At 27.1% G+C, this 16722-nt stretch overlaps 1 protein-coding gene across 3 annotated transcripts in view; it reads left to right on the top strand.

The window, feature by feature from the left end:
- The window catches only part of LOC129957238 (atrial natriuretic peptide receptor 1-like), a 1107058-nt gene that overhangs the window by 551278 nt on the left and 539058 nt on the right, over positions 1–16722 (top strand). For all 3 annotated transcript variants that reach the window (XM_056069479.1, XM_056069482.1, XM_056069480.1), the window contains exon 2: positions 4648–4762. In XM_056069479.1, the coding sequence (XP_055925454.1) occupies positions 4648–4762 (115 nt within the window). The remainder of the gene's footprint in view (positions 1–4647; positions 4763–16722) is intronic.

Raw genomic sequence — 16722 nt, 5'->3', positions numbered from 1 at the left:
GCATGTTTTTAATTAAAATGCTTCTGGAATTTTTCAATTTAGAAGGTTTTCGTTTATTGTTCTTTCATTTTTACTTTAAATTAAACCATTTGTTATGTGCAAAAATAGAAATATTTTTGCGATTCTCGGTGATATGTTATTTGCATTGAAAGTCGGATTTATCAAGTAAAAGTAAGGTGTACTCTCAATTGTTTGAGCCTCTGAATTTTACACTTAATAACATTTAAATCTGAAATAAATATTTTTGATTTTTAGAAATATTCCCGTGTTTTTTAACTGAGCGAATGAATTTGGATATATATATATATATATATATATATATATATATATATATATATATATATATATATATATATATATATATATATATATATATATATATATATATATATATATATATATATAATATAAGTATCTATCATATATATATATATATATCTTGACAAAAATATCTTAATAATATTCACACAGAAATTTATTTTTATATGTTTTGGATTCTCGTTTTACCTTAATTGCCATTGCGAGATTCCTTTCCATAACTGCTAAATGTCGTAATATGCTGTATATATATAGATATAGATTTTCATATTTTTTTACTGCATTTTTGAATAAAGAAATAATAATTTCAGTTAGAATATTATTTATATTCTGTAACTATAGAAATTTTTGTAATATCAGACGAAAATTCCAATTCTGAACAAAAAATAACTAACAAAATAAAACTGTTTTGCGCCAAACGATTGCTTTCATATTCCATTAAAAAATTGTGAAAACGTTCTCAATAAAAGCTTCAAACATCGCTTTCATTATACAAAGAAATATTTTGTTTTTATTTTATTTCGAATAAAGGACGGGATTCGGCTGCTTAATCCTTTTGTCGTGTCTCCGTTCTTGATTCTCATTCAAGAAATCAGAAATCCATGGAACTATTTCCTGTGACATGCATTTCCTCTCAGAATTCACTCTGCTTCGTTCTTACTCTCGTAATTCAGAAGTAGAAAACAGATTTCCATCTGAGAGATTTCTTTCACATCTGGTTTCATGCTTGCCAGGATCAATTTTTAACGACGGAGGATATGATGGCGTTTTTGTTCGATCCAAGAGATGTTTGTTGCAATATATATCTGGAAATTCAATAGTTATCAAAATTTCTGATTTATGAAGATTTTATTATTTCTTCCTAAATAAAAATTAAGATATTATTTAGCTGTTGTTTATTATTTAAAAATGATCATTATTAAAAGAATATAAATAGAAATTACATATATTAGATATTAGAAATATAGAAATTATTCTGCAGGTATATTATAATTAAAAACTTTCTGAAAATTAGTAGAATAAAATAGTTACAGCTAAAATTAATATTTCTTTTATTAGTTGGATAAATAATTATGAATTAAATACAAATATTCTAAGAATATATATGAGTAATTTGTACAAAATTTTGTAACATTTCTGTAACTAAGAAAAAATTCTAAAAAAATAGTTTACTGGTCAACTAACTTTACTGCATCACTATGAATTATATTTCATTATTTCGCTCAAATATTTTCATTTATTGTTTTGTGAGAAATATTAATATATTTAGTATATTTGACGTGTAAAATTTTGTAATACGCAAGTTAAAGGTATAATATTTATAAGGAGATATATTGTAATATGAAAGGTAAAAGGTATGACGTTTATAAGGAACGATATTGTAATATGAAAGGTAAAAGGTATGACGTTTATAAGGAACGATATTGTAATATGAAAGGTAAAAGGTATGACGTTTATAAGGAACGATATTGTAATATGAAAGGTAAAAAGTATGACGTTTATAAGGAACGATATTCCAATATGAAAGGTAGAAGTCAAACGTTTATAAGGTAAGATAATGTAACACGGAAGATGAAAGGTTTAACGTTTATTAGGAAAGATATTGTAATGTGAAAGGAAAGAGGTATAATGTTTATAAGAAAGATATCGTAATATGAAAGGAAAACGGTATAATGTTTATAAGGAAAGATATTGTAATATGAAAGGGAAAATTTATAATGTTTATAAGAAAAGGTATGATGTTCATAAGGAAAGATATTGTAATATGAAAGGTAAAAGGTATGACGTTTATAAGGAACGATATTGTAATATGAAAGGTAAAAGGTATGACGTTTATAAGGAACGATATTGTAATATGAAAGGTAAAAGGTATGAAGTTTATAAGGAACGACATTGTAATATGAAAGGTAAAAAGTATGACGTTTATAAGGAACGATATTGTAATATGAAAGGTAAAAAGTATGACGTTTATAAGGAACGATATTGTAATATGAAAGGTAAAAAGTATGACGCTTATAAGGAACGATATTGTAATATGAAAGGTAAAAGGTATGAAGTTTATAAGGAACGATATTGTAATATGAAAGGTAAAAAGTATGACGTTTATAAGGAACGATATTGTAATATGAAAGGTAAAAGGTATGAAGTTTATAAGGAACGACATTGTAATATGAAAGGTAAAAAGTATGACGTTTATAAGGAACGATATTGTAATATGAAAGGTAAAAGGTATGAAGTTTATAAGGAACGACATTGTAATATGAAAGGTAAAAAGTATGACGTTTATAAGGAACGACATTGTAATATGAAAGGTAAAAGGTATGACGTTTATAAGGAACGATATTGTAATATGAAAGGTAAAAGGTATGACGTTTATAAGGAACGATATTGTAATATGAAAGGTAAAAAGTATGACGTTTATAAGGAACGATATTGTAATATGAAAGGTAAAAGGTATGAAGTTTATAAGGAACGATATTGTAATATGAAAGGTAAAAGGTATGACGTTTATAAGGAACGATATTGTAATATGAAAGGTAAAAGGTATGAAGTTTATAAGGAACGATATTGTAATATGAAAGGTAAAAAGTATGACGTTTATAAGGAACGATATTGTAATATGAAAGGTAAAAGGTATGAAGTTTATAAGGAACGACATTGTAATATGAAAGGTAAAAAGTATGACGTTTATAAGGAACGACATTGTAATATGAAAGGTAAAAGGTATGAAGTTTATAAGGAACGATATTGTAATATGAAAGGTAAAAAGTATGACGTTTATAAGGAACGATATTGTAATATGAAAGGTAAAAAGTATGACGTTTATAAGGAACGATATTGTAATATGAAAGGTAAAAGGTATGACGTTTATAAGGAACGATATTGTAATATGAAAGGTAAAAGGTATGAAGTTTATAAGGAACGACATTGTAATATGAAAGGTAAAAAGTATGACGTTTATAAGGAACGATATTGTAATATGAAAGGTAAAAGGTATGACGTTTATAAGGAACGATATTGTAATATGAAAGGTAAAAAGTATGACGTTTATAAGGAACGATATTGTAATATGAAAGGTAGAAGTCAAACATTTATAAGGTAAGATAATGTAACACGAAAGATAAAAGGTTTAACGTTTATTAGGAAAGATATTGTAATATGAAAGGAAAGAGGTATAATGTTTATAAGAAAGATATCGTAATATGAAAGTTAAATGGTATAATGTTTATAAGGAAAGATATTGTAATATGAAAGGTAAAAGGTATGATGTTTATAAGGAAAGATATTGTAATATGAAAGGTAAAAGGTATGATGTTTATAAAGAAAGATATTTTAATATGAAAGGTAAAAGGTATGCCGTTTATGAGGAAAAATATTTTAATATGAAAGATAAAATATGACGTTTATAAGGAAAGATATTGTAATATAAAATGTATAATGCTTATAAGGAAAGACATTGTAATATGAAAAGTAAAAGGTATAATGCTTATAAGGAAAGATATTGTAATCTGAAAGGTAAAATATGTAACGTTCATAAGGAAAGATATTGTAATACGAAAGGTAAAATATGTAACGTTCATAAGGAAAGATAGTGTAATATGAAAGGTAAAATATGTAACGTTCATAAGGAAAGATATTAGAACACGAAAGGTAAAAGGTATAATGCTTATAAGGAAAGACACTGTAATACGATAGATATAATTTTTATATGAAAAGACATTATTACACGAAAGGTAAAACGTATACGGTTTATAAAGAAAGATATTGCAATACAAGAGGTAAACAATGTGATGTAATACGTAAGCAATGATCCTAAGTTAAATAAAATGACAAAATTATAGCTAAATGATATTTATAGATTACTGTTCCTATGTTTATTTATGCATTTGCATTTATTTTATCTAGAAAATCCAGATTGATTTTTAAATCTCATAAGCTAAACAAAATGGAAGCAAATGCTAGAAAAATGAAATTACCTGAAGGAATACCATTTATTATATTATTTACCTGTACTTGCTAAAAGCTCATATTTGTAGTAGAACACATTTAGCTAAATTTGGTGGAAAAATTATTTAAAAATTCTAATTTTGGAAAAAAAGTTAGTATTACATAAATATTAGAATTTGTCATAATTTCTTTAAAATGATTAAAAAAAAATTCTTGTTTCTTGTTATTCATATTTTTTATAAACCTTTCTTTCGATTTCTGTGCATGTTGTAGTAGCTTCTACTGTGTTTAATGTGAACACATGTAAAAATATATCTACTATATACAATTTGAATGAATAATTTTTATAATATTTGAATTTCATGATATCGTTTTTTGCAGTAATCGTGATGTGTGCTTCCCCTGATACTGTTCGAGATATTCTGCTGGCTGCTGAAGCTCTTGGAATGATCAAAAGTGGAGAATATGTATTCTTCAGCATTGAACTATTTACAAGGTATTTATGTCATAATTACAGATATTATTTTCATATTTACATATATTATCTTCAAATTGGCATATATTATTTTCATATTTACATATATTATCTTCGGATTGGCATATATTATTTTCATATTTACATATATTATCTTCAAATTGGCATATATTATTTTCATATTTACATATATCATCTTCAAATTGGCATATATTATTTTCATATTTACATATATTATCTTCGAAATGGCATATATTATTTTCATATTTACATATATCATCTTCAAATTGGCATATATTATTTTCATATTTACATATATCATCTTCAAATTGGCATATATTATTTTCATATTTACATATATCATCTTCAAATTGGCATATATTATTTTCATATTTACATATATTTCAGGTTAAAAATCAAATTTGCAAAATCATTTTAGCAAATTTCATAACATGTAAAAAAATAGAATACATCCATCAGCAAATTTCCAGGAATTGTTTATAGAAATATCTTAAAGAAGTTAGCCTCCGAAATCATTGTTAGCTTTCTGGAAATATTATTTCAAAAATATTTAGTGTAAAATTGTTTCAGAGTAGCTATGTCAGAAGTCAGAGAAATTAGATAACCACAGCTTTCCAATGTCCAATTTCGAGTTCTGTGAAACTTCTTTAGAATATTGATCGATAGATCATTTTGCAACAACAAATGAAAATATCATATAATCGGACAATGTTACTATAGACGATAATTTTTTAATCATACTATTTTATTTTAAGTGAAAAAATTATTATTTTTAAGACTAACTTAAAATTGTTTTTGAGTTTTCGTCCTCGAATAAATTACAATCAAATACATTAAATCAAGTTACTTTAAGTGTGATTTACTGCTTGGAAATGACTTGTTGTCAATTGGCAACATTGGTCTTTAATTTGGTAAAAGAAAATTGTGAACTGTGACAAATATAGTCTGAAATGTCTTACTTTTCAAGTAGAAACTTTAACTCATCATTGAAATATAAAATACGATATCCACATTTGGACATACAATAAATACAGTAAGTGCATTCAGTCACTATAACAAATGTATATCAACTTATTTTTCAAATTTTCATCAGTTCGTGCTGCCTCGCACATGCAGTAATTGATTTAATATCATATTGATTATGTATCCTATTGGCAATAATGAACATTAGAGCTTCAATACTGTCTTCAATATATTTCAGAAGACGAAATTATGTATACTGATTATTGGATCATTAGTTGATTATACACCTACATTTAAAATATATAATATAGGTCCAGAATTTAATATGATTTCATAATAAATTTTAGTTATTCATTACTTATAAAATGTGATATATTTAACAATTTGAACAAATGGTCAAATTATATTTGAACTCTGATTCTTTTTTTAATTACATCCAGTCATTCCGTTACTACAGAACTAAGTCATATAAACAGAGCTTATTGTGATTGGCTGTTACGCTTATTAACTTTCGCAAAAGCAATACTGTTGCTTATACAATTTGCATGGCCAACAAAAGTTCAAAGAATCTTTTAATTGTTGGTAAAAAGCTAGAAATATATTCCGTAACTTTATTAAATATTTTTAAATTTTCAAGGTATTGTATTTTTGTGTTGAAATTATCACTACCCATAATCCTCTAATTCCATTGAGTTCGACACATTCTGTTATGCAGCGCTTAATCGAACCTAATGATTCTAGAGGGCGATGTATGTTATAGGGAAATATCACCTTTGAGGCTTTCATTCTAAAAAGGTGAAATATGTGGTTTGTTACTTGGCTAAAACGACTTATTTTATCTTTGAATTTTCTTCAGATGATGAATATCGGATTTAAATCACTGTAACTCTAATCATGCAATTCGTATTAATGGATTCTTACTGTCACACTTTCTATTAGTTCTGTGCCATTTAACATCTTTATTCGTTATTTGTTATGAAGAACTTTTAGCAATGAAAAGAATAGAAACAGTTCAAATCCTAAAGAAATCAACGTGAGATTTCCCTTTGCTCAGATTTTTGATGTTGCTACATTATCATTTTTCGTTCATTTCAATAATATCAAAATGAATTTTGGTTAATCCAATACTTCTACTAACTTTAAACCTTTTAGTAACGACACTAATAATTTGTTTGTCATTTAAAGAGAATGTGTTATTATCATTAATCTATAAAATAAAAATGCAAACCTATATTTAACAACACTAGTCTTTCCTCAATTTGAAGAATGCGTAAAAGATCCTGAAGCCCAGAAGTTTTGTGTCTAAATTAACTTCTGCGAGAATAATCTCTTTTCATCTTAACTAAAAAGGTGAAAATCTCCATTTCCAATTTAATTGGTGAATTCTGATAAGTTCTTAAGGTATAATGAAACTTGAAATGCAATCTAATTATAAGTTTGAAGTTACTTGGTACGAATGAAAGGAAATCTTCGGAAGACATACGAATCGTCACGTATTAGAGAATTATATCCTTTAATTCATTTCATTGGACATCCGCTGACAGAATTTAATCCGCTTTTTCCCATCATTTGAAGGATTAAACACAGAGCACATTTCTTAATAAATTAACTGATTTCTATCTCCTTTTAACAGCTGTGTCATATAAATGTTTGGCAAATAGCTTTATTTTTTTATTTATCCTTTTGTGCAAAACAATAATAAAAAAGAAATTCTAAATTATAACTTATTTAGCAGCTGTCTTAGCCTGACATGCAGCTGCATCCAATAAAGATTTGATACATTATTGTTGATAAATCTTTCCTCTTCACTCATGTTTAAAAATTTTGTTAATTACAGTTTTCTTGAACACCTGTCATGCAGCTGCGTTGAACAAAGATGCGCAACTATCTTTAGTTCTTTCAACTTTGTTTTTGTAAAATCGATGGACATTATATATATTATTTAGCTAGTGTTCTAACAGACAGCTACAGAAAAGTAATCTTTGAAATATGATAAGCGACGATTCTCGTGTTTATGATGACAAACTCTTAGATGACAATTGAAATTTTTTTTTCTTAATTACGTGTTTTATATATATAAATATTTACTTGTCCAGCTCTTATTTTGTCAGACAGCTACAGTAAAGAAATCTTTGATATATAATTTGCGATGATTCTCATGTTTATGATGACATGCTCTTAGATGACAATTGAAATATTTTTTTTTCTTAATTGCACGTTTTATAGATATTAATATTTACTTGTCCAGCGCTTATTCTGTCAGACAGCTACTGTAAAGAAAACTTTGATATATAATTTGCGATGATTCTCGTATTTATGATGACAAACTCTTAGTATGACAACTGAAATATTTTTTCTTAATTACAATATATATATATATATATATATATATATATACATATATATTATAATTAGCTCTCTATTATGTATATGAAAGTATGATTAGTTTTAATGCAATTATTAAGTTCTTTCTCTAGAATATCAAAAGGAAAAAAAGAATGTAATGTTTTACTACTTATTTTTATGATATTTATTTTCACATACAGAAAGATTCCTGGATTAAAATGTATAAATTGCACAAATTTAAATTTAAATATTGTTTTGCAAAATTAAATCGGTTATACTTAAGAAGGAACTTTCCGATAATTAGAAAATGTATATTTTATATTTCTTGTTTTCACTTATTCAGTTTTTCTGTTTTATTGTTTTTATTTCGGAAAATACTTTGTTGTTATTTGTTATTTAAAAATGTACTTTTTTTAGTATTTTATATTTCAGAAAATACTTTTTTTTTATAAAAATATTAACTGAAACCCTTCGAATTCTTTCCTATATCAAGATCTGAATCTTTATTCTATTTTAAACGGATTACTAAAAAAAAATATTTTCTAGTAATTAAGAGAAAAAAAACAATTTCTTATTTTTCGTATTTCTGGTGTTTCTTACTTTCATATTCTTGGGGAAAAAATTGAATTTCTTATGAAAGAAAATATGCATGTCCTTCAAATAGTAAACAAGAATAACCTTTAGATTATGTTGATTAGATTTAATTATTTTTGCCAATGAATTTATTGAAAATATAAAGTTTAAAGGGACACGTTTATTACAAAATTAATTACGAATACTTTTTTTGGCTCGATTTTTGCAATTCTTTGGATGCCAACAATGTATTTACCATTTATATTACTAAGAAAAGCATTTTTTCTTCTCAGATTACAATATTGTTTTACTATAAAAGCAAATAAGTTATTTATGACTATCCAATAAAAAAGCAAATGGTTTCTTTTAAAGACCTTGATCCAAACGATTGATATTTCCTGAAGCAAAAGAATGGAAACTCTGAATTTATTTTGTATAACAGCATCACCTTCCGAGGGAGTTAATATGAATAGTAATTAATTATCCAACGAAATTATTTCGAATATGCATGAAAGCACAAACAATAGCCTTTTTTTCTCATTGGATGAACCGGTTTATGTTTTTAGGGATTTGGATGCAGTAGTAAAAACTGTGCATAATTCAGTGTAGTTTGTCGATCGAATTGGGAACGATTGAAATAATTTGTACAACAAATTAATCATACCACATTCAGTTTCGAAAATACAACTCTATAATTGTTTTTATAATACGTGAAAATCACTGTATTATCTGAATTAATTGGTACAATATTGCACAATTTCTTTGCTTATGATAGATTCATTGTCGATCCTACGCAATGTGTTTTTTTATTTGTATTTTGTAAAATAGCCTTTTGATTAAAATGAAATGCTGAATTTATTAATTGAAAGTTGTACAAATTCTTCCTCTGAAGACATTTGTTGACTCAATTTCCGACAGATTAAATTTTGAAAGCAGATGCTTTATTATTCCAAGAGACAATCATTTTTTAAATGATTTCTGTAGTTAAAAGTTAAGAATACGTGTCGAGAAATTATTTTATTATTTTTTCGAAAGTATTTTTTAACATTAAAATTTTTAACAAGTGGGAAACTTTATGCTAATTTTATATATATAAGCAAATAATTACTAATTTTTATTAAATATTTAAAGCTAAGAAATTATTATATCCCTTTCCGATTTCACACATTCGTTTACAAATATACATAAGATACTCCAGTCATCAAAATATTCAGTCTAGAGATTGTGATAAGTGTTTCAGATAAAGATTTAAAATTCTAGTTCTATTTATATATATAAACTCGGTCACTCTGAAATAGTGAAAAAAATATCATATATAAGAAATATTATATATAATATATGGAAGACATATTATATATAATATGTGGAATAGTTTTACTCAAATGGAATACTAACGTTCCTGGAATACAGGAATATTGTTAAATATTGGGTAACAATATTATCCAATATTTTAAAATATACTGCCAAATGTTATAAATATTCTTAAAATTACTGGAAATTACATATTTGAGTACAAAAAGAAATTGTAATTTTTTTACTTGATTATCTACATTTCTTAGTTATTTTTAAAACAAAATAAATTATATTGAAAACCTAAAGCATATTAAACACGTATATCATGTTTTTCACTTCACTTAACTTCCAATTCGAGTCCGAAACCATTTGGTTTGTAAGCGGTGTCTTATAAATTGAGTCTAAAAGACATTGGGAAACGATATCGATTATGATAATTAGGTTTTTGCTTAGACAGGAATATCAAATATTTCTATATATTATTTTGAATTGCACTTTTACTTTAATAACTATTTAAAAATTTCTAGTTAACAATGTGATTTTAAAGTTAAAGAGAAAACGATTCTGCTTGTGATTAAGATTTGCTATTAGAACTAATCATTAAAATTATATTTAAATGTTATAACTTTTAAGTGTATGAAAAATAAAAGAAATTCCGAAATTGTTTAATTTTTTCTGTTATGAAAATTAAAATTTCGTCATAATTTAAAAATTACTTCATATGATAAAAATAAAACTAATGTAATTGTGTTGTTTTAGGCAAGAACGCTATTAAAAAGAATTATTTAATGAGTTAATTGATTATATAGTAACAAGTATATCTAGGGAAAATGGCAAAGTACAATTGTATTTACAAGTCATTTGATGAAGCAATGTTTTTTATTGATTTTTCTTTCACAAATATGAATTAAATACGAAAATATAATTCAATGAATTATAAAAATAACTTGGCAATTTATAATTATCCTAATTCAATTTCATAGTAGTAATCTAGAATAGAATGATAAATTCTTTAATCGATCAAAAACAATGAGAAACAAATTTAAATAGAAATGGGAAATTTAAGTTTTTTGCAAAAGCTGATGCTTGAAGGTTTTTAATTATCTTTGTTTTCAGATTTCATACATTGACTAAATATTTTTTTTTTCTATCCTTCTAAACATAGACATATTATAAGTATTTTAAACATGAAAATATTATAAAATCCTATTATGCATTTTTAACTAAAGTACTGTTCTTGGTGATATTAACATTTTTTAAATAATTAAATACAAAATAATATAATTCTTCTCTTATGTATTAGATTATGGGAAAATTATTTTAAAAAAATACTCAATTTCTTCATGACTAAGACAATCTTATTAAGACTTTGATATTTTGCATAAAAAGTCTCTTTTGGAGATAAAAAAAATTGCTTTGACATGGATAAGGGAAGCTTAAAAAGAGAGAAAAAGTTTTTCGGTTAAAAAACAAAACAAAAAAATGAGTGAGGAAAACTGAGCGATAATGCATTTAGTGGGTGATAATGCATTTTCGCCCAGTTGAACAGTAATCGATAAATACTCCCACGCTCAATGACCTTAAAAGGTGACAAAACTGCTAGGAAAAATCCCTTAGAAAGGATTTTATGTATTAGGTTCTTTCGCCGCTTTTCTCTTTTAGTTCACCATGCGCTTTAAATATTCGTTGCTATCTGAAAAGATCTGATGACAAAGAAAAGATGACACAAAAGTCCATTTTATTCCTTTTTTTTTCATTTTTTAAGGTTAAGCATCAATGAAAAAATTATTCGCCAATTAATTCAAAACTATGATTTGATATTATAAAAGCTATAATAATAGTAATGACATATGATAATTGTCAAATCTATGTTAACAATAAAGATTAATGTATGTGTCTTTTGGCGCTCTTCAGATAAGATCATTTGATCTACTGTTACTAAGTTAAGCACATAGGTTACATTTAGAATGAAGGAATAGACATCTCAAAATAACATTTTGGAAATTTTTAATTTAAGTAATTAAAAAATATTCTTCCTTTTGATTTTTCTTTGCGATAAATTAGGAAAATATTTATACAAATTTTACATTAGTGTACAATTTGAAAAAAAAATGTTTTTTTAATGAAAACAATTTAATAATCGCACAACTTTTTCTCGAATTCTGTAATTTTTTTTAATATTTCTCTATATTTTAATATAGGTCTTCTTGCTTTTCTCTGTATTAAAATTATTTTTCTGAATTCTCAATGGAAAATTTATAATGCGTAAATTCCTTTCAAAGTGTAAGGTGACCAGATGAAAAGGATATCTTATCTATAGCGACAGTGTGACAAATGAGTTAATGCGTTAGCCGATAGATGGCGTGGTGGTATTCCCATTTGTACATGCATAGTTAGTAGCTTTGCATCAATATGCTTATTTCTGGAAAATCGATTGCATAATAGATTCTTCCAAATCTGCAAAAAAGAGCAGTTATTAAATTTGTTAAAACAGAAAGAGTATTTCAAAAATTTATTTCAAGATGAAAGAGGTGTATAGACAGAACCATCTCTAACGTCGCTGCATATCTATTGATGTCACCGTTGGTAATTTAATTAAGTATATATACGAATTAGAAGGAAAATCATAGATATAATTATGGTCAAATTTAAATACAGTATACACACGAGTATCCTGTTCCATACTACCCGGCCACGTTTCATTTATCGTAATTAAATGAGACGATGCATTAGCAACATTGCCAAGGCATTGGAAACGGGCTTCTGCTACGATCTTCCTACGTTTCGTGCGCAAAATACAAGTTGTGACAGGAAAAAAAGCAGTGTTCTTCTCGTTGTTCATTGTTTTGTCAGTGTGTAACGGACCTCAATTATTGCCGTTGTTCCTGATTATATCTACACAGAGCGTACAGTATTCTGTGTAATCATTTATCAGTGAAAAATAAAATCGGTTTGAGTCAGTTTTCTTAAGAATTAGGCCTACGATTTACGATATCGTTTTATTTATGTTCATGCATTTAAGTTAGGCGTTACGGAATTCATCAATAAATGAGGATAGTTTATATCCTGTAGCTTACTTTTTCTATAATAAATTCTTGCAGTGCAGTATATAAACATATATAAATAACCAGTACAGATAATTCATTTTTAATTCGCATGTTCCGGCAACTGCTTCTATGATTCATATGCAGCCGTCTTCACATTCTACGTAGCAAGAGATAAATGGAGATCTTAGTAGTCAATGAGAAAAAGAAAAAATATAACAGCGAGTTAAATATGTATTATAACAGTAAGAGAAAAACTTTGTCTACTTATATTGATGGCGAAAGAAATGTGTTCATAGAACTGGTCTATTCTGGCCCAGCCGGTATTTATATTATACGGCCTGACCTTCCACCACATTTGACCAGATACTCAGGAGCGTACTTTAAAGGAATCTTGTTACAAATAAATGATTGGCACATCTTGTTAAAATCTAGGGGTTTATTTAGGGTGGTGGATATACGGAATATTAATTGCTTCAAGATTTAAAATACAAAAAAAATAGATATAGGGCGTGTGGTTATATCACAAATTTTCCACTCGTCTGCAGCATGCATCTGACAAACTATGACTACTTTAAATTGTTAACATAATAGATGTTGTATTTAATAGTTGAAACTTACTTGTTGTTGTATGATTAATTAATATCCTTGGATTTGTTTGAAAAATCATGGAAACGTTTCTAAAATTAATTGTTTGATCATCAGTCTATTCAAAAGACCGAAGTTACATCAGATAAAAAAATATGTTAAAGAAAAAAATGCAATAGTGTATTCTGCGTGTAAGAAAAGAAAACACTCCAATGTTCTACGATGTTAAGAAGCGACAAACCAGCAGGAAAAAGCTCTTAAAGCTCCCTGGTGTTATTTTCCTTCTCTTTCGGCTTTTCATGAGACGTTTGGGTTAGTAGAAGCCAAGAAAGTAAAGCAGAAACATTTTATTTCTAGGATGGGAAGACAATAAAATGCCTTTTATAACATAAATAGTGAAAAAATATTTAACAGATCTTTTGTCTAGATTTACAAAGAGGTTTTTCTTCATCTTCTTGAATATCCCTCTCCCGGAGGATTCCTAAGGATTCCCAAGTATTGTACTAAACAATCCCAATTCGTGTCATTCGTTACAATGAAGGTATTGTACTTAGTATATTTCTTTTTAAAAATATTTGAGTTTTATTGATTTGCTTTGATGCTTTAACTTAAATCATAAAAAAAAAAAAAAAAATTGTTTGCCTACAATCGTTTTTTTTTTCTCCTTATTCTGAGTTTCTTAAACAATTTAAGAAGTAAGTTTCAAATCAAATGAAACTAACAAATGAAATCATAGAAATGAAAGAAAAGGTAATTGAGGATTTCAAGATGTATGAAAAGAATCTTAAAAACAAATTGTAACAAATAGGACAGCCCTCTAGCGGTTGTAGGGAGAAACAAGTAGTCCACGTCTGTTTCTCGGAAATGTAACGATGTTAGGATTTGTCTGAATTATGTTGTCTAATTACTTATGATTGTAACTTATTAGATCTTAAATATAATCTTATTTGAACTAGCCGGCGTCTGTCATTCTTAAATCGCTCAATCACAAGATACATTTGTTAAGAATTTGGGAAATACCATCCTTAACACAATTCTAAAAAATAAAGACAGATTTTGGAATAATGAAAATATTAAAATGATTTTCATTTAATATCTTCAGCTTTAACTACACGAAACAAAATATATTGGTCCGCAAAAACAGTCAACGGCATATGAAATAAAGAATTACAATGTCGGAAAAAGAGAGGAGAAATTAAAATTTTTGTTACCATGTAAATAATTGATATATAAATGGTTTAATAATTGTTTTAATCATTTAATATACAATTAAAAAATAAACCAGCCACAATTCGAAATGTAAATTACATACTGAATTATATATAAGATCTCAATATTTCATTTAATAACTATTTAAACAAGATGAGTATTTTGAAAAAAAATTTTCTTCTTTTCCTGTACTTTGAAATTTATTTCAGGGTTAGATTCGCATGTTAATTTCAACTTCTTTCTTTTAATTAATATTTTATAGCATGACTAGGCATTGTTATTAACTCCCAAAAACGGATTGAAAAATATACTCGCTTCTTTAAGTTTGGAATATGAAAATACTTTATCTATCAGTCGTTACAGTTGTTGCTACATTTTACAACTAAATGACATGATTTTTGAAAGCCCCATAAAAGAAATATTTATATAAATTGCTATTTATAAGCAATTTACTATGAGTAATAATGATTACTCTATTAGTACAGAATATTTTACAATATCTCTACGATGTTATTCAATATTTTGTACGCCAGTCAATATCATTGAGATATCGTTACATTGTTGTTGGACATATTATGCTAATAAGATAGATTACAATGACATGAAAATTATTGTATGAAATATTTTCCTTTTTTAACTCTTTTTTTTCTCAATCAAAACAATATCATTCATAGTTAGTATTTATATGTGCATACTAAGTTTATTGATTTCTATAAATAATATAGTACTCTATAAAAAAATCATTCATCTTCTTCTTTGGATTTCTATTTTAAAAAGTTTTATTACATTTCACTTTTCTGATCGTGTTTGTTGAATAGAATTAAATTATGAAAATATTTTTGCTGTTATTAAAAACGTTCATCCTTGAAATCGTATACCTAATACAGAATCTCGCCACTGTTTTTGTGTTTGCTTGAAAATAATCTCTGATGTGCATTTAATTCCAGTTTTTTTTTGTCTCATATAACTGTTATTTAAGAATTTTGTTTAATTAGTTTGGTTTGGTAAACAAGAAATTAATGTTCCCACTATTTAATAAGAGAAACGGTATAACGTGAATCATAAGATCTGAAAAAAATAAAGAATCGAAAATGTTTTATTCAAGCTAAAATAATAAATAACGAAATTTTTAAAATAAAAAAAAATTGTTACGGATTTTTCTCCTCCGTCGGGTTTTTTTATAGCGGGTGTATGGTGTGAAAACAAACTCAGCAGGCTACAGTAGAAAACAACGACGACGTTCATTTACACGAAGACACGAGTACACAAAGACGATGAATACACACACGACAAATATTTACAGCCAAGACGAACACAGGTCAGCACACAGCAGCACACTACAGACGACTGTAGCCCACAAGTAGTAATCGTTCACAGCACACGAAGCGGCCAGACAGAATCCAGCAGGAGAGGGCTTCCTCGGAGCTTCTCTCTATGGTCTCTCTAACTGCTTAACTTCTCGCTGTCTTCTCTTGCTTTAGCTGCCGACTCCCTACTGGCTATTACACACAATATACGACGCTTCCTCCACAGTAGACAACAGTTGTTGGCACATAGCACTTCAGTACTCGCTCCGCACAACGCTGGTAATTCGCCATTGCTTCTCTATTCTCTGGAAGACTCGTTACTATGCTTCAATTCACGACGACGACACACACAACACCACAGCTTGAGAATGCAGGCCTTTTATAGTTCCCGGGAGGCGGGGCTAGCAGCTTCTAGACCAATCAGTCGTATCTCGGTTCCTAATGGACGGATCGACAAAATTCTCGAAGTTTCGAGCATTATCCATTTTTAGCCAAATTCGTCGTCAAGCTCTGGGATCATTGGTTCGGCATCCGGCAGCATCCAATACGGATGACTATAAATCAGTCTTTCTTATGATGTCACTATTCATGCTGGAAAGCAAAATTACACGTTTGTAAAAATATTTAATAAAGGTAG

The sequence above is a fragment of the Argiope bruennichi genome, chromosome 11 (assembly GCF_947563725.1).
Source record: "Argiope bruennichi chromosome 11, qqArgBrue1.1, whole genome shotgun sequence".
NCBI classification, from domain to species: Eukaryota; Metazoa; Arthropoda; class Arachnida; order Araneae; family Araneidae; genus Argiope; species Argiope bruennichi.
The sequence above is the reverse complement of the archived record's forward strand: the minus strand, read 5'-3'. Positions and strand labels throughout refer to the sequence as shown.